At 41.6% G+C, this 18823-nt stretch overlaps 2 protein-coding genes across 26 annotated transcripts in view; one reads left to right on the forward strand and one right to left on the reverse strand.

Moving 5' to 3' along the window:
* The window catches only part of MYCBP (MYC binding protein), a 657065-nt gene that overhangs the window by 512793 nt on the left and 125449 nt on the right, over positions 1-18823 (reverse strand). The gene's annotated exons all lie outside the window — the stretch shown is intronic.
* MACF1 (microtubule actin crosslinking factor 1) overlaps positions 1-18823 on the forward strand; it is a 387658-nt gene that overhangs the window by 254763 nt on the left and 114072 nt on the right. For all 25 annotated transcript variants that reach the window (XM_050797094.1, XM_050797116.1, XM_050797098.1 and 22 more), the window contains 8 exons: positions 1438-1956; positions 2750-2926; positions 3204-3327; positions 4765-4973; positions 5333-5650; positions 12302-12468; positions 14214-14370; positions 16659-16776. In XM_050797094.1, the coding sequence (XP_050653051.1) occupies positions 1438-1956; positions 2750-2926; positions 3204-3327; positions 4765-4973; positions 5333-5650; positions 12302-12468; positions 14214-14370; positions 16659-16776 (1789 nt within the window). The remainder of the gene's footprint in view (positions 1-1437; positions 1957-2749; positions 2927-3203; positions 3328-4764; positions 4974-5332; positions 5651-12301; positions 12469-14213; positions 14371-16658; positions 16777-18823) is intronic.

Below are 18823 nucleotides of genomic sequence, written 5' to 3' on the forward strand. Positions count from 1 at the left end.
ACTTATTATTACCCAGAAATACAGTTTACTTTCTAATTATCGAATTAATTTTCCATGGCCTTTCCTAGTAGGGACAGTCTTCATGGACACATGAGTGACAGTTAAGAACTTGCATTTTTTTTTTTGAGACAGAGTCTCAGTCCGTTGCCAGGCTGGAGTGCAGTGGCACGATCTCGGCTCACTGCAACCTCTGCCTCCCAGGTTCAAGCAATTCTCCTGCCTCAGCCTCCCAAGTAGCTGGGATTACAGGCACGTGCCACCATGCCCAGCTAATTTTTGTATTTTTAGTAGAGACGGAGTTTCACCACATTGGCCAGCATGGTCTCGAACTCTTGACCTCGTGATCCACCCGCCTTGGCCTCCCAAAGTTCTAGGATTACAGGCATGAGCCACCGTGCCTGGCCAAACTTGCAATTTTTATATTGTCGTATGTATGATTTATGCAGCTACCCTTCCACTTATGTAGATGATTATTAGTTGTCCATTTGTCTAGTTTAGCTAAGAGAGTCAGGTTTGAGTTGCAGTTCTGTTCCTTAACAAACCGCATGACCTTAGTCAAGATATATAATGTCTTTTTGGTATTCAGTTAATCCTTTTTTTTTTCTCTCTTTTTTTTTTTGAGATGGAGTTTCGCTCTTGTTGCCTAGGCTGGAGTGCAATGGCATGATCTTGGCTCACTGCAACCTCCGCTTCCTGGGTTCAAGTGATTCTCCTGCCTCAGCCTCCCGAGTAGCTAGGACTACAGGCACGCACCACCACACCCAGCTAGTTACGTATTTTTGGTAGAGATGGGGTTTCACCATGTTTGGTCAGGCTGGTCTTGAACTCCCGACCTCAGATGATCTGCCTGCCTCGGCCTCCCAAAGTTCTGGGATTACAGGCGTGAGCCACCGCACCCAGCTGGTATTCACTTATTCTTAATATGGGTATTATATTGTCTACCTATATTATAGGTTGTGCCACAAAGCAAATGAGATAATACATGTAAAATCTCTTTGAAAACCATAAAGTCCTATACATGTCATTTCAGAGGGGATTGGCATGTGGCATACTATTTAGAGAGTGACTGATATTGATGATTTCTGAGCAGCTGGAAAAGTGGTCTATTGAGTAGAGAGAGAGACCTCTCCCTACTTCTAGCTTATATGTAGATGGTCCTTAAAGATTATAAGTACAATTTAAGAGTCAGCATCTAAATTAAAGGGCTATACCTAAAACAAGGGGCTGAACTGAATAAAATGAAGTTAACGGAAAAATGTGAGATGCAGCAAAGCTGAGAGAGGTGTATGGCTTGACAGCAATGTGGGTGAAAAGACCAAGGCTTAATGTGAGCAGACCTCACATGGAGTATGCAGTCCAATCTTGTATACCTCAAATTATTGTGGATTCCCTACTGATTGTCCTTTGTTTGGGGGGATTTTTTTTTTTCTTTACCAGGCCCGTCACCAAGAATTGCTGTCCCAGCAGCAACATTTCATTCTGGCCACCCAGTCAGCTCAGGCCTTCCTGGATCAGCATGGCCACAATCTCACACCTGAGGAACAACAGATGCTGCAAGAAAAGCTGGGAGAGCTAAAGGAGCAATATTCTACTTCCCTGGCCCAATCAGAGGCAGAACTGAAGCAGGTGCAGACACTTCAGGATGAGTTGCAGAAATTTCTACAGGATCATAGAGAGTTTGAAAGCTGGTTGGAACGATCTGAGAAAGAGCTGGAGAACATGCATAAAGGAGGCAGCAGCCCCGAGGCCCTTCCCTCCCTGCTGAAGCGGCAAGGAAGCTTCTCAGAGGATGTCATTTCCCACAAAGGAGACTTGAGATTTGTGACTATCTCAGGACAGAAAGTCTTGGACACGGAAAACAGTTTTAAGGAAGGCAAAGAACCATCAGAAATTGGAAACTTAGTAAAGGACAAGTTGAAGGATGCAACAGAAAGGTACACTGCTCTCCACTCAGAGGTAAGGGGGCAGTTCCTGGCATCCTTGTGAAACAATCATGGCAGCCTTCACACAATGTAGGTAGTGTCTGGAGCTCAGAATAAGAACCCCAGGACACAGTAGGAGAGCTGATTTATACTTGAACCATGGGCAGAAGGTCTTCACAAACAATGCAAAAAATGGAACATACATAGGTATTAGCCCAAAGGCCTAATAGCTAGCTAATACCTAATACCTAGCACTGGCAGGAGTATGTCACACTGATGATGAAGGTGGAAGTATTCACCTTCCTGTATCCTGACCAGCAGACTTGGGCTCCCAAGAGACATAGCACACAGGGGAAATTTAAACCAACTGCACAGTTTTTATTTCTGGACAGAGCATCTAGGGTATATCCTTACCTTCCTTCCTATCTAAAGAACTTCCTCTTTCTTCTAAAGTTTAGAATCCAGTCAGCTCTTCTTACCTGTCTTATGCCTTCTGCCAACACTTCTAATCCCCAAGAAAAAACACTCTTTGCACTTCTTAACCCCTACCTTTGTCTACAACCTGCTATTCATTTCTTTGGGGGCTTGTCATATATCTCATTAAATTTTCCTGGATATGTAAGAAGGTCGAGGTGAATAATATGGAGCAAACTGTGGGGACCCACACTTATAGATCATTGCTACCCATCTATCCATGTGTTCTGGCACTACCCTTATCTGAAGTTACAGTGAGTTCTCTGTAACAAAGCCAGGCCTCTTTCTTTGGGCAACTGCTGCCTTTGGCCTGACCTTGCTTAAGTCTGCTTACCTTCCTTTCTTTGGCACAGTGTACACGATTAGGATCTCACCTGAATATGCTGTTAGGCCAGTATCATCAATTCCAAAACAGTGCTGACAGCCTGCAGGCCTGGATGCAGACTTGTGAGGCCAATGTGGGGAAGCTCCTCTCAGATACAGTTGCCTCCGACCCTGGAGTTCTCCAGCAGCAGCTTGCAACAACAAAGGTAAGTCAGGATACAGGCTGTGTTGTGGTGTCAAGACCTTGTATTCCATGGCGTAAAGTACCCCAAAATAAAGCAAATGCTTACATAAAATAAAGGCAGTAGTTGGGATGCCTTGGACGAGATCTGAGTGCTAAATACTTGCTTCTAATATTTATGGCTATGGGTAAACTTAGAATTTTTCTGTAAAGCTGTTCAGTAGCTCCGAATTCCTAGAATCAGCTTTGATTACTTACTTAGATGGTTTTTTTGTTTGTTTGTTTTTTTCATGGACAAGCAGCAGTTGCAGGAGGAATTGGCTGAGCACCAAGTACCTGTGGAAAAACTCCAAAAAGTAGCTCGTGACATAATGGAAATTGAAGGGGAGCCAGCCCCAGACCACAAGCATGTTCAAGAAACTACAGGTATAAAGCAGCAACAGTATAATAGTACTCCCTTAATTCCTAGTATGTGCCTCTGTTCTGCAATATGTCACATTGTGTTGTGCAAATATCTGTGGTGCCAGGCTAGAGGCTGAGAATGTAAACATGAATAGACATAGATTGTCATCAAAGAGCTCATCCTCTAATGAACTTTCTTCTTGCACCATTGAAGGACCTTCACAATCTGGCTTCAGTCCCTTTTCCCCAGGCATCTATCTTCTAGCCACACCTACGTCTTTTCTTTCCCAAGTAAACCACTTACATTGTATTACCCCTGAAGTTTTTCCTATTGCTTAGCTGCTAACATTTATTGGATGCTTACAAAGCATGGTGAAATCTTGCCTATGCTTCAAGATGTAGCCAAGAGTATATCATGGTGACTTTAGTTAATAACAGTATATCGTATACAGGCCGGGCGTGGTGGCTCACGCCTGTAATCCTAGCACTTTGAGAGGCCGAGGCAGGTGGACCACAAGGTCAGGAGATCGAGACCATCCTGGCCTACAAGGTGAAACCCCGTCTCTACTAAAAATACAAAAAATAAAAAAAATTAGCCGGGCATGGTGGCAGGCACCTGTAATCCCAGCTACTCCGGAGGCTGAGGCAGGAGAATAGCGTGAGCCCGGGAGGTGGAGCTTGCAGTGAGCTGAGACTGCGCCACTGCACTCCAGCCTGGGCAACAGAGCAAGACTCTGTCTCAAAAAAAAAAAAAAAAAAAATATATATATATATATATATATATATATATCGTATGCTTGAAAATTGCTACGAGTGTATATTGTAAGTGTTTTCACCACAAAAAACTGATAAGTATGTGAGGTAATGCATATGTTAAATAGCTTGTCTTAGCCATTCCACTCCTTAAAAGAAACGAAAGATAATTATTCTTCCTTCTGGGCTTCTCAAGGACAGTGCTTCTAGTATTAATATACCACTTAAGATTTTATTTTTATCATTGATTATGATGTGTCTTCCTCTGCCTATGCTCTGTTTCAAAGTCTTTAAGTTGTAGATGTCAGATAAGATACTTAAATATCTTTAGTCCTCAGCATCTAGTACAATTTCTGGTTTTTTGTATGCGGTAAATAAATAATGCTTATTGAACTTGGCTCTAATACTAATTCATTTCAAGCTTATTTCTTCCATTGGTCTTAATGTCAATTATTATTACAATTACTATGTTCAATGTAGGACTGGGCATGGTGGCTCATGCCTGTAATCCAGGCACTTTAGGAGGCTGAAGCAGGAAGATTGCTTGAGGCCAGGAGTTCAAGACCAGCATGGGCAACATATTGAGACCACATCCCTATAAAAAAATTGATAATAGTAAAGATTTTAAATGAGCAATTTAAATCCAGTCTTTAAAAGCATAATACAAAAACTGTTTCCACTCTTTCTTTTCATGGCCTGATTTTTCAGATTCCATACTCAGCCACTTCCAAAGCCTCTCCTATAGCCTGGCTGAGCGATCTTCTCTGCTGCAGAAAGCAATTGCCCAATCTCAGAGTGTCCAGGAAAGCCTGGAGAGCCTGTCACAGTCTATTGGGGAAGTTGAACAAAACCTGGAAGGGAAGCAGGTGGCATCACTCTCCTCAGGAGTCATCCAGGAAGCCTTAGCCACAAATATGGTAAGACCTGTGTCCCAAGAGCTAGCGTAGAGGGTATGTTTGCTATGTGCCATCATTATATAATGTTAAAAAAGTAACAAGAGAGAACTTAACATCTGCGAATCATCTAATAAGATTTAGAAATGATAACTAATCCATGTAAAGATATCTCTACCCAGTTGAGCTGGAATGAAAGTGGTGATAGCAAAAATCATGTGGTAGAAGGAGTGGAGAGCTAAGGGGATGAGATGTGTGGTCTTCTGAAGGCTCAGTTGCAGTCCTCCAGTCCCCCTTGTGAGATAGCATATAGTTATTAGTTTGTGGCTCAGATGTCCTGGAATAAGTGAGCCAAGAGCTGACAGACGTGTTCTTCATGACAGAAATTGAAGCAGGACATTGCTCGGCAAAAGAGCAGCTTGGAGGCCACCCGTGAGATGGTGACCCGATTCATGGAGACAGCAGACAGTACCACAGCAGCAGTGCTGCAGGGCAAACTGGCAGAGGTGAGCCAGCGGTTCGAACAGCTCTGTTTACAGCAGCAAGAAAAGGAGAGCTCCCTAAAGAAGCTTCTGCCCCAGGCAGAGATGTTTGAACATCTCTCTGGTAAGCTGCAGCAATTCATGGAAAACAAAAGTCGGATGCTGGCCTCTGGAAATCAGCCAGATCAAGATATTACACGTTTCTTCCAACAGATCCAGGTGAGGATATATCTGCCATGTTAGCAGAATAAAGGGGAGAGAAGGGCCAGGAGAGAACCAGCATTTACTGAGCACATACTACGTCAGTCAGTATACTGGAAACTTTACCTGCATTATCTTTGGGAATTATTACAGTGATCCTGTAAACTAGGTATCATTTGTCCATTTTTTAACCAACACAGTCAATATTTATTTTTCACTCTTATTACATGTTCAACCCAAATCAGCGGAGCCACTCAGCTCATCATAGTCACTCAAGGGATGCAGATTGATGGAGATTTCATCCTGATAAAAGCTTTCATGATTACTGCTTCAGTGGGAAAAGGGCATATTTTATCTATTTACATTTTATTAGTCAAATCACTTTCCACAAAACCACCTATACCTTTCAAGAGGGTGAGGAAATGTAATCTCACCACGTACCTAGAAGGTGCAAAGCTAGAAATATTTGGTAAAAAGTATTAACAACTACCGCAGATATATACCCAGAAGTAGAATTGCCAAGTCATAGTATATGCATATATTAATTTAATTTGACTCAGTAGTGCCCAATTTAAGCTCCAGAATGGCTGTACCAGCACACATTCCCACCCGTAGTACTTCAGCATTCCTATATCTCTGCATTGCTGCCTTCGCTTTTTCCAGCTTTCTAACATTTTCTGTATTAAAGTAGAATCTCATTGTTTGGTTTTGTTTGCTCTCCTTTTTGCTTTGAATGATTTCGAACTTTACAGAAAAGCAGAAGGAATGGTCCATTAAACACCAGCATACTCTTCATCTAGATTCACCAGTTGCTAATTGTTTTCCCTCTGTTATAAAAATATAAGAGTATCATTATGGGCTTCTATATTTGGTATTACCATTATTCTTTATGATACTTAACGTTTTCCCAAATGTGGTCGGTGGGAGCCCCTTCAAGCTGTCTCCTGTGGCTTTTTTTTTTTTTTTAATAATTTCACATTGCTATATTTTATATTCAAGTAAGTTACAGCAGACATGTACTAAATTGAAAGTACAAATGGGAACAGATAAAACTTTTTTTCCTGTGGCTTTTTGACATGTCTTCCTCAGCATAAGAGCACTTTTGGCACTTAAGGTATTTGTGGCACAATAATGTATTTCCTTGTCCCCTATCTGAAATCAGCTATTTATCCAAGGAACCCCACTTATAGTGGGGAATGATATTTAGAAACCAAATCTGGACACTAGGTGAGCTACTGGAGTGTCACTACTTTAGTTCTTTTTAATAGATAGTGTTAGGAAATATATGTGTATGTTTTTTATATCATAAAATCATACTGACAGTCTAGTTTCAACTCAATACCATAGGAATCTTCCTCCTTTCCACATTTGTATCTTCCTTTCCTGTAGGGAGAACCCTAGTTCCCAGCAACAACTTCAATATATTTACTTATTTGTTTTATTCTACAATAAATATAAGATAGTTTTAGAATTACACTAGTATTTCTACCAATAACAAGCCTGCTAAATAAAATTGAATATTTCTTTGGATTTGTTTTAGTCCTTAGCCTATGACCCACTGTGTACTGTATTCAAAAATTACCTGAATTATTTTTTCTGTAATTTCATATATAATTAGATTTGTTTCTATTTGTATTCAACTTTAGGACTTTATTTTTCTATCTTTGTTGATTAAACTTATTTTTAAATATGTAAAGTATTAACATAGCTCAAAAGTTAAAACTATTCAAAAAGTTATACTCAAGGTATAGGAAGTGAATAAGGATACATTCTCAGTGTCTTTCCTGTCTCTTCCGTCCCATTTTCACCCATCCCCAAAGTAACACATTTTAGGTTTATTTTTTTCTATTTCTCTTTACCAAAATGAACATACACACACATTCTTATTTCCCATTCTTCCTTACAAAAAAGAAGGGTATATTACGTAATCCTTTGCTTTTTTACTTAATATGTCTTGGAAATCACTTAATATGGATTCACAGACATCTTCATTTTTTAAACCATACATTCATTGTGTAGAAGAATTATAGTTTAATCAACAAGACTCTTTTTTTTTTTTTTTTTTTTTTTTTTTTGAGACAGAGTCTTACTCTGTGCCCTGTAGCCCAGACTGAAGTGCAGTGGCACGATCTTGTCTCACTGTAACCTCAACCTCCACCTCCCGGGTTCAAGCGATTCTCCTGCCTTCGCCTCCCAAGAAGCTGGGATTATAGGTGCCTGTCACCATGTCTGGATAGTTTTTTTGTATTTTTATTAGAGATGGGGTTTCACCATGTTGGCCAGGCTGATCTCCAACTCCTGACCTCAGGTGATCTGCCTGCCTCGGCCTCCCAGAGGGATTACACGCATGAGCCACCACACCTGGCCAACAAGACTTATATGTGTGGACATTTCAGTTGTTGTTTCCGAAATTGTGCTATTACAACTGAATAACTGTGTGTATTTTTTCCTATCAGAGTAAGTTCCTAGAGTGGAGTTGTTGCATTAAAGGGTAAATACATGTGTAGTTTTGTTAGAAATAGCCAGATTCCCCTCCTTTGAGATTTCACCGCTTCGCATTCCCACTAGCAGTGTATTAGAGTACCTGTTTCCCCTACAGCCTCACCAACAAAATTTATTACCAAGCTTTTAAATTTTTTCTGGTGTGATTGGTAAAACATGGTATGTGAATGTGGTTTTAATTTTTATTTCTCTTATAAGCGAGGTTGAGTATATTTTTACATTTAAGAGTCATTTATTTGTGAACTATCTGTTCATGCATTTTGTCCTTTTTTGGTCAAGATTTTTGGTCTTCTCTCAAGTTTTAGAGTTTTAAAAATTTTTTTAGAGTTCTTATATATTAGAGAGATTAATTCTTTATCTGTGATACATTAGAAATATTGTTTCCCAGTTTGTGCTTTTGACTTACGGTGTTTTTTGACATGTAAATGTGGAATTTTTGTTCTAAACAGAAGATTTTATCAGTATTTTATTAAATATGTATTTTTAGTCAAAGTTTGAAAGATTTTTGTCACACCCAGGTTATGAAAAAAATTATTCATGCTTTGTTCCAAAACTTGTCTTAATTTTTTTTACATTTGAATCTTTTAACAATTTAAGCTTATTCTGAAGTACGAATCATGTTTATCTTTTTGTATCATGTCTATCTAGTTGTTCATAATACAAGTTGAGTGTCCCTAATCCAAAATTTGAAATGCTCCAAAATCTGAAACTTTTTTTTTTTTTTTTTGAGGCGGAGTCTTGCTCTGTCGCCTAGGCCAGAGTGCAGTGGCATGATCTCAGCTCACTGCAAGCTCCGTCTCCCGGGTTCATGCCATTCTCCTGCCTCAGCCTCCCAAGTAGCTGGGACTACAGGTGCCCACCACCATGCCTGGCTAATTTCTTTTTGTATTTTTAGTAGATGGGGTTTCACCAGGTTAACCAGGATGGCTACGATCTCCTGACCTTGTGATCCACCTGCCTCGGCCTCCCAAAGTGCTGGGATTACAGGTGTTTGCCCGGCCCAAAATGAAACTTTTTGAGAGCTGACGTGACACTCAGAGGTCATGCTCAAAGGAAAGACTCATTGGAGCACTTCAGATTTCAGAGCTTCAGATTAGGGATGCTCAGCTGCTAAGTATAATGCAAATATTCCAAAATCTGGAAGAGTCTGGAATTCAAAACACTTCTGGTCCCAAGCATAAAGGATATCCAACCTGTAACATTTATTTGAAAAGTCCATCTTTTCCCCAAACTTAAGAAACCATCTTCATCATATACCCAATTTTTATATGTCTTTGAGTCTATTTCTGGATTTTCTTTTTTTTCTTTCTTTTTTTTTTTTTAAGAATGGGGTCTTGTTCTGTCACCCAGGCTGGGGTGCAGTGGTATGATCTCAGCTCACTGCTCGTCTTTCTATTCGTGTACCAGAGCATACTATTTTAATTATAGAGGCTTTATGGTATATTTTAATGTGTGGTAGAGAGCTAGTCCTCCTCATTTTTTTTCTTGCAAAATTTTTCATAGGTATAGTTGCGCATTTATTTTTCTATGTGAATTTAGGAATCACCTTTATTAGTTCTAGAGAAAAAAACTTGTTAGCATTTTTATTTGGGTCACACTAAATGTATTTATTCACACAAACGCATATACATACATAGGCAAATACATATGCATACACTTTATGGATGTGTTTCCATCTAGTCAGATCTGCTTTTGTGTTTTTCAGGAGTGTTTTTGATTTTTTTGTTCTTTTTTGTTTTGAGATGGGGTCCTGCTCTGTTGCCCAGGCTGGAGTTCAGTAGCATGATCATAGCTCACTACAGCCTCAACTCTTGGGCTCAAGTGATTATCAGGGGTCTCAGCCTCCCCAGCAACTGGGATTACAAGCAAGAGCCACTGTACCCAACTTCAGAAATGTTTTAAAATTTAGATTTTATGTTTCTTGTTAGTTGATTACAAAGATTGAGCCTTTTGTCTTGCTATTGTAAGTTGAAGTTTTCATTATTGATTTTTGTGTGTTAATTTTATATCCTACTACCTTATTTAACTTCCTCGTTGTTTGATTTCATTGTATCGTTGATTATCTTGGGTTTTACAAATACACTTTTTTTTTTTTTTTTTTTTTTTTTTTGAGACAGAGACTTGCTCTGTTACCCAGGCTGGAGTGCTGTGGCACAATCTCGGCTCACTGCAATCTCCACCTCCTGGGTTTAAGCAATTTCCAGCTAATTTTTGTGTTTTTAGTAGCGACAGGTTTCACCCACGTTGGCCAGACTGGTCTTGAACTCCTGAACTCAAGTGATCCTCCCGCCTCAGCCTCCCAAAGTGCTAGGATTACAAGAATGAGCCACCACGCTTGGCCTTTTTTTTTTTTTTTTTTTTTTTTTTTTTTTTTTTTTTTTTTTTGAGACAGAGTCTTACTCTGTTGCCCAGGCTGGAATGCAGTGGCACAATCTTGGCTCACTGCAACCTCCTCCTCCCAAATTGAAGTGATTCTTCTGCCTTAGCCTCCCAAGCAGCTGGGACTACAGGAGTGTGCCATCATGCCTGGCTAATTTTTGTAATTTTAGTGGAGACGGGGTTTCACCACGTTGGCCAGTCTGGTCTCAAACTCCTGACCTCAAGTGATCAGCCTGCCTTGGCCTTCCAAAGTGCTGGGATTACAGGTGTGAGCCACTGTGCCTGGCCCTACAAATATACTTTCATGTAATCTACAAATACAGTTTTATCTCTTCTTTTTCAATTCTTATTCCACAGATTGTTTTCTCTTAATTGTATTGGCTTTTTAAATTATTAAATTAACTTTTTTTAAAAAAATAGAGATGGAGGCCGGGCACGGTGGCTCATGCCTGTAATCCCAGCACTTTGGGAGGCCGAGGCGGGTGGATCACAAGGTCAGGTGATAGAAACCACCCTGGCGAACATGGTGAAACCCCGTTTCTACTAAAAACACAAAAAATTAGCCGGGCGTGGTGGCGGGTGCCTGTAGTCCCAGCTACTCCAGAGGCTGAGGCAGGAGAATGGTGTGAACCCGGGAGGCGGAGGTTGCAGTGAGCCGAGATAGCGCCACTGCACTCCAGCCTGGGCAACAGAGCCAGACTTTGTCTCAAAAAAAAAAAAAATAGAGATGGAGTTTTGCCATGTTGCCCAGGGTGGTCTTGAACTCGTGGGCTTAAAGTGATCCACCTACCTTGGCCCCCAAAAGTTCTGGGGATTATAGGCGTGTGCCACTGCGCCTGGCTGATATCTTAAGTACAATGTTAAATAATAGTGGAGATAGTGTGTTTACCCCCATTTTATACAAGAGACCATGAAGCTTAGAGTAGTTTAGTAGCTTAAGATCACAAGTTAGTAAGTGGCAAAGTGTGATTGAATATCAGGTCTATTTGACTCCTAAAACTTTCATTCTTTACATCCTGTCATGGTACCTCCCAAGTCTTTGAACATTTGTTTAGAGGAGACAAGACTGTTTTGTAATTCCTACCCACTCTCCAGTGAATTGAAGATGTCCTACATATTTATCAGATTTTTTTTTTTTTTTTTTTTTTTTTTGAGACAGAGTCTCACTCTGTCGCCCAGGCTGGAGTGCAGTGGCCGGATCTCAGCTCACTGCAAGCTCCACCTCCTGGGTTCACGCCATTCTCCTGCCTCAGCCTCCTGAGTAGCTGGGACTACAGGCGCCCGCCACCTTGCCCGGCTAGTTTTTTGTATTTTTTTAGTAGAGACGGGGTTTCCCCCTGTTAGCCAGGATGGTCTCGATCTCCTGACCTCATGATCCGCCCATCTCAGCCTCCCAAAGTGCTGGGATTACAGGCTTGAACCACCGTGCCCGGCCTATCAGATTTTTTAAATTGGGCTTTTTAATACAAAAAAAATTAGCCAGGCATGGTGGCAGGAGCCTGTAATCCCAGCTGCTCGCAATACTGAGGCAGAAGAATCGCTTGAACCTGGGAGGTGGAGGTTGCAGTGAGCCAAGATAGTGCCATTGCACTCCAGCCTGGGTGACACGAGTGAAACTCTGTCTCAAAAGAAAAAAAAAAGTTTAGTTTTGTTTTTAAACTTTTCACTGAGTTACATATTTATTGTTTTGATCTAGCATTTGACCTGGCAAGCATACCTCTTTCCTTCTTTTTAGAGTATATTTATAAGGATTAGAGGATTTAATACATATCCTTGTTTGCTTGACAGGAACTCAATTTGGAAATGGAAGACCAACAGGAGAACCTAGATACTCTTGAGCACCTGGTCACTGAACTGAGCTCTTGTGGCTTTGCACTGGACCTGTCCCAGCATCAGGACAGGGTACAGAACCTCAGAAAAGACTTCACAGAGCTACAGAAGACAGTTAAAGAGAGGTGAGTTATCACTTGTGTTGGTCAGCATTGGGGAACTATTTTTTCTTGTTATGGAGTGAAATGATCTTTTCTCTTTTCTTCCTTTACCAGAAAAGATGGCATCTAAAACTACTACTGAGTCATAGGAGGGTGAAAAGTGCCATTTTTTAGGCAAAGCTACCTAATCTACTTGATGCTTAGTAGTTTTTCTTTTTTCTTTCTTTTTTTTTTTTTCTGAGATGGAGTCTCACTGTCACCCAGGCTGGAGTGCAGTGGTGCTATCTCGGCTCACTACAACCTCCATCTCTTGGGTTCAAGCAATTCTTCTACCTCAGCTTCCTGAATGGCTAGGATTACAGGTGCCCACCACCATGCCCAGCTAATTTTTGCATTTTTAGTAGAGACAGGGTTTCACCACTTTGGCCAGGCTGGTCTCGAACTCCTGACTTCAGGTGATCGACCCGCCTCAGCCTCCCAAAGTGCTGGGATTACAGGCGTGAGCCACTGCACCCAGTCACTTAGTGGTTTTTCTAATAGTAGCTAACAGAAAATAGGGATGAGTTCCTTCTCTTTGTGATCAGAAGCCTAGGCCACTTGGACCAAACAGAACAAATTTGAGGCAGCAAGTAAGATTATAGAATAATTTTGAAAGAAGAGAAAAATTGGAAGAGACTTCCTAGACATAATTAAGGGTTATGTTGGCACTCCCCTGGCTTTTTTTTTTTTTTTTTTTTTTTTTTTTTTTTTTTTTTTTTTTTTTTTTAAAGATACAGGGTCTTGCTATGTTGACCAGGCTAGTTGTGAGCTCCTGGCCTCATAGATCCTACTGCCTTGGCCTCCCAACATGCTGGGTAGGATTATACACCATGCCCAGCCCTGCTGCTTGTTTTGACCACATTTAAGTTGCTGTTTTAGAGGAGTATCTGGATTCTTCTTTCAAGGCAAACAAGGGAATATATGACAAGGCTGGCTGATTTTGTTCCCTGTTGAAAAGCCATGGTTCCCCACTGGACAGCCTCACATGGATTTAAGAACATGAACAAGACTTCTTATCTCAGTTTAGCCATAAACATGTTCTTGATTTAGCAGATAACTGCCTTAGTGATTAGAAGAAAAGAGTCGCTCAAACCAACATTATTAGCAGCAGGTTATCTAATGGAGAGGATGGGGACAAAGGTGAAGAAAGCTTTTGTTTTTCTTCCCCTATACTGAGGGCCTTTTTACTGTATGAGGAATCAGGATTTCTGAATTGACATATGTCTGATAAATATGGCCATTTCCAAAACTTTCCTTTTGATTTAGTTTATTCATTGGCGTGATTAATCTAGAACTAATCACCTAACTTCTGTGAGCCTCAGTTTCAGCACCTTCCTTGCTAAAGCAATCAGCATTTGAATTGGTCCTTGAAAGAGTCAAATAGCTAAAATGTAGCATGGCTGGAATCGAGATCCAAAGCCTGCATTCTTTCCATTGTATCACAGTACCTAAATAGCAGCCTCCCTTTAGTTTTTCTCACTTTCACTTTAGCCTGGAGTAAGATTGAAGACCTCTTTCCTCAGAAATGTCCAAACAAGGGCAATATATTCCTGAGTTTGGTACTCTTTAACATTATATGTGGTTGTTCAGCCAAACCTGCTGTGGAAAAGATTATGAGAAAGAAAGGCCATGTTAGGTAACTGATGTCTGGAGTCACAGAATGAGCTAGTCTTAGCTCAAGTTGACTTTATAAAACAGTCTGGCAAGTAACAAAACTGCTTCATTGACAGAGAGAAAGATGCATCATCTTGCCAGGAACAGTTGGATGAATTCCGGAAACTGGTCAGGACCTTCCAGAAATGGCTGAAAGAAACTGAAGGGAGTATTCCACCTACAGAAACTTCTATGAGTGCTAAAGAGTTAGAAAAGCAGATTGAACACCTGAAGGTAGGTGAACAAAGGGACTCCAAGAATTTGACTGGGCACTGGTTTGAATACTTGTATTAACTGGCCTCCAGCTGTGGTGGGGAAATGTATGAGAAATCCAAGTTGTCACTCTGCATCAGAACAGAAATTCCTCCGTTTTCTTTATGTGGTAACAATCTACCCATACAGTCTTTGAGAAGCATACACTCTCTTTGTATGTTTGAGAATTAGACAAATATGTTTGAGCAAGTAACCAGATAATATTATCAGGAAATTGAGGATAGAAGAACTAGTACTACTTCAGCTAATAAAGGAAAAGCTAGAATCAGATGGTTGGAAGGTACCTTCAAGGATGGGACCAACCTTCCTCCCATTCCCTGCAAAATCCCTTCTGTACTGTCTTTGATCCATAATCATCCAGCCTCTGCTTATACCTCTAACCTGAGTCTTCCTTTTGTTGAAATAAGCCAAATATGCCTCTAACTGTCATGCACTTACGCTTATTTTCTCAGTAAAGCACACTTTATCTTGAGCAGATGAAAGAGAATAGTTTGATTGCTTTCACAGAGCTGGTGCCAGGAGCGTTTGCTGTTGGGAATTCCCTAGGACAGAGCTTTCCCAACATTTTTGTTTCACAGTGCCCATGGTGTTTTAAGAAATTTGTCATGGCACCTCAAGGCCAAAAAAAAAAAAAGAAACAAAACAAAACAAAAAAACTCCTAATACTTCTACTTGCTAAGAAGTTAGGTCCAAAGATCTTAGTAGTTGTTCATATGGTGTTCAACAGATGTCATAACTGTATTTTCCTCAAAAATGTAAAATATTCTGTGAGTCAAGCCACAGTTTGGGGACTGTGGCTCTTCAGAATCAAGAGTGATTAATGGCCAGGCGCAGTGGCTCACGCCTGTAATCCCAGCACTTTGGGAGGCCGAGGTGGGTGGATCACAAGGTCAGGAATTCAAGATCAGCCTAGCCAAGATGGTGAAACCCCATCTCTACTAAAAATACAAAAATTAGCTGGGCATGGTGGCGGGCACTTGTAATTCCAGCTACTTGAGAGGCTGAGGCAAAGAATTGCTTGAACTGGGGAGGCGGAGGTTGCAGTGAGCTGAGATGGCGCACTGTACTGCAGCCTGGGCGACAGAGAGTGAGACTCTGTCTCAAAAAAAAAAAAAAAAGAGTGATTAGTTAAGGAACTGACAAGCAGTGACCAAGGGTCAGTTTGAAATTAGGCAATATGAGTAGGGCTCTCTGCCTTTCTCTGCAGCTTAAAGTCAAAAGCAAACTAAAGATTGTCAGGGATATTCAGTATGGAGGAGGGCATTGAAGGCTAGAATGGTGTCCTTGCTCTGAAAGGAGTAAAATCCTACAACTATGGCAGGAGACATCTTGGAGACTTAACATGATGTGGTACTTTTGTCTTAGAGCAAATGCCATTGTTTCCTAATGGATTTCTATGGTAGTTGGATCTTTGATTTCAAACCCAATATAAAGTTTCCTTAATAAATGCAAAGTATAGCCTATGATTCTATATATTTTTCTGTATCTCAATATCTAGCTCCTCATTTATCCTCCAGTTACTATTTCTTTTTTCATCTTTGTATGCATGTTGTTCCCTCTTGTCAGTCTGGCAAACTCTTATCTTACTTTTTTTTTTTTTTAAAGACAGAGTCTCACTCTGTTGTCCAGGCTGGGGTGCCATGGCGCGATCTCAGCTCACTGCAACCTCTGCCTCCCAGGTTCAAACAACTCTCCCATCACAGCCCCCTGAGTCACTGGGATTACAGGCGCCTGCCACCATGCCTGGCTAATTTTTTTTTTGTATTTTTAGTAGAGACAGGGTTTCACCATGTCAGCCAGTCTGGTCTTGTACTCCTGACCTCAAGTAATCTGCCCGCCTCAGCCTCCCAAAGTGCTGGGATTACAGGCGTGAACCACGATGCCCAGCCATTATCTTAACTCAAAGCTTTCCTTCCTCTAGGCAGAATTAGATAAAACTCCTCTTGTGCTCCTGGAATTCACAGACTGTCCATAATACTATAATAGCATTTATCACATTATAATGCAATTGATAATCTGAGCTTCTGATTTTAGAAATTGTGTCATAATTCTATTTTATACCCCAGTGCTTGGCATGCTACCAGGCATATAGTAAATATTCAATAGATGTTTGATAAATGAATAAATAAATCAGAAGGATGGTCTCTTAATGCTTGTCAAAACACTAGGGAGTATATATAGAATTGGTGTCTCTACTTATGAGGAAAAAGCCCCAGATATTACATTTAGCCATTTTCTTCTTTAAACAGAGTCTACTAGATGACTGGGCAAGTAAGGGAACTCTGGTGGAAGAAATCAATTGCAAAGGTACTCCTTTAGAAAATCTCATCATGGAAATCACAGCACCTGATTCCCAAGGCAAGACAGGTGAGTACGGGCTCTTCAAAATATAGTGAATAAAAATTGCTCTTTGCTTTTGGCCTTTGGAGATGCCTCTTTATACAATTAAAGTGAAAATCAAGGTTGGGTATGAAAACAAAGTGCATCCCCAAAGCAGTCTTCCCCTGCAACCTGACCTGTCACCCCTTTTGCTATATAACGTTGCTTCATTTTGCAAAATTCCTTCCCATGATGGGAAAAGTAAATGAACTAGTTGGCCCACTTAGAACTATCAGATGGCTGGGCGCGGTGGCTCACACCTGTAATCCCAGCACTTTGGGAGGCCAAGGCGGGTGGGTCACAAGGTCAAGAGATCGAGACCATCCTGGCTAACACAGTGAAACTACAAAACTCTCTACTAAAACTACAAAAAAGAAAAAAAGTAGCCAGGCATGGCGGTGTGTGCCCATAGTCCCAGCTACTCGGGAGGCTGAGGCAGGAGAATGGCGTGAACCCGGGAGACAGAGCTTGCAGTGAGCCCAGATCACGGCACTGCACTCCAGCCTGGGCGACAGAGCGAGACTCCTTCTCAAAAAAAAAGAACTCTGGGAGGCAGAGCTTGCAGTGAGCCAAGATCATGCCACTGCACTCCAGCCTGGGCGACAGAGCGAGACTCCATCTCAACAAAAAAAAAGAACTATCAAATGAACATAGAATAATTAAAATAAGATTTTCATCTTGAGAATTTCCCTTTTTTGAACGTGTAAATGGGATGAGTATGCATCATCTTTAAACTTGGGTACTGGCCAGGCACGAAGTCAGGAGATCAAAACCAGCCTGGCAACATGGTGAAACCCTGTCTCTACTAAAAATACAAAAATTAGGCCGGGTACGGCGGCTCACACCTGTAGTAATCTCAGCACTTTGGGAGGCCAAGGCGGGTAGATCACGAAGTCAGGAGATTGAGACCATCCTGGCTAACACGGTGAAACCCCGTCTCTACTAAAAACACAAAAAATTAGCCAGGCATGGTGGCGGGTGCCTGTAGTCCCAGCTACTTAGGAGGCTGAGGCAGGAGAATGGTGTGAACCCAGGAGGTGGAGCTTGCAGTGAGCCGAGATCACGCCACTGTACTCCAGCCTGGGCAACAGACAGAGTGAGACTCTGTCTCCAAAAAAAAGTACACAAACATTAGCCAGGCATGGTGGTATGCGCCTATAGTCCCAGCTACTGGGGAGTCTGAAACATGAGAATAGCTTGAACCTGGTAGATGGAGGTTTCATTGAGCCGTGATGGTGCCTGCACTCTAGCCTGGGCAACAGACAGAGCAAGACACTGTCTCAAAAAAAAATTGGGCAAGCCTGGATAGGTATGAGTGTGATAACCAGGAAGAAGCAAGTATTTAGAAGTCAGTATTGGGCCAGGCGTGGTGGTTCATACCTGTAATCTCAGCACTTTGGGAGGCCTAGGTGGGCTGATCACTTGAGGTCGGGAGTTCAAGACCAGCCTGGCCAACATGGTGAAACCTTGTCTCAACTAAAAATATAAAAATGAGCCAGGCCTGGTGACTCGTGCCTGTAATCCCAGCTATTCGGGAGGCTGAGGCAGGAGAATCACTTGAACCTGGGAGGCAGAGGTTGCAGTGAGCTGAGATTGTGCCACTGTACTCCAGCCTGGGCGACAGACCAAGACCCCATTTCAAAAAAAAAAAAAAATCAGTACTTCAAAGGGGGTACAAAGATTGTGCTCACATGTGTATATAATCTTTCACTGCAAATTAAGTCCTTGAAGCAAAATCTAATATGAAGGCCAGGCACAGTGGCTCACGCCTATAATCACAGCACTTAGGGAGGCCCAGGCAGGTGGATCACGTGAGGCCAGGAGTTTGAGACCAGCTTGGCCAACATGGTGAAACTCCGTCTCTACTAAAATACAAAAATTAGCCAAGCATGGTGGCTTGCACCTGTAATCCTAGCTACTCGGGAGGCCGATGGGGAAGAATTGCTTGAACCCGGGAGGCAGAGGTTGCAGTGAGCCCAGATCGCGCCACTGTACTCCAGCCTGTGTGACAGGGCGAGACTGTGTCTCAAAAACA

This window comes from Macaca thibetana, chromosome 1 (genome assembly GCF_024542745.1).
Source record: "Macaca thibetana thibetana isolate TM-01 chromosome 1, ASM2454274v1, whole genome shotgun sequence".
NCBI classification, from domain to species: domain Eukaryota; kingdom Metazoa; phylum Chordata; class Mammalia; order Primates; family Cercopithecidae; genus Macaca; species Macaca thibetana.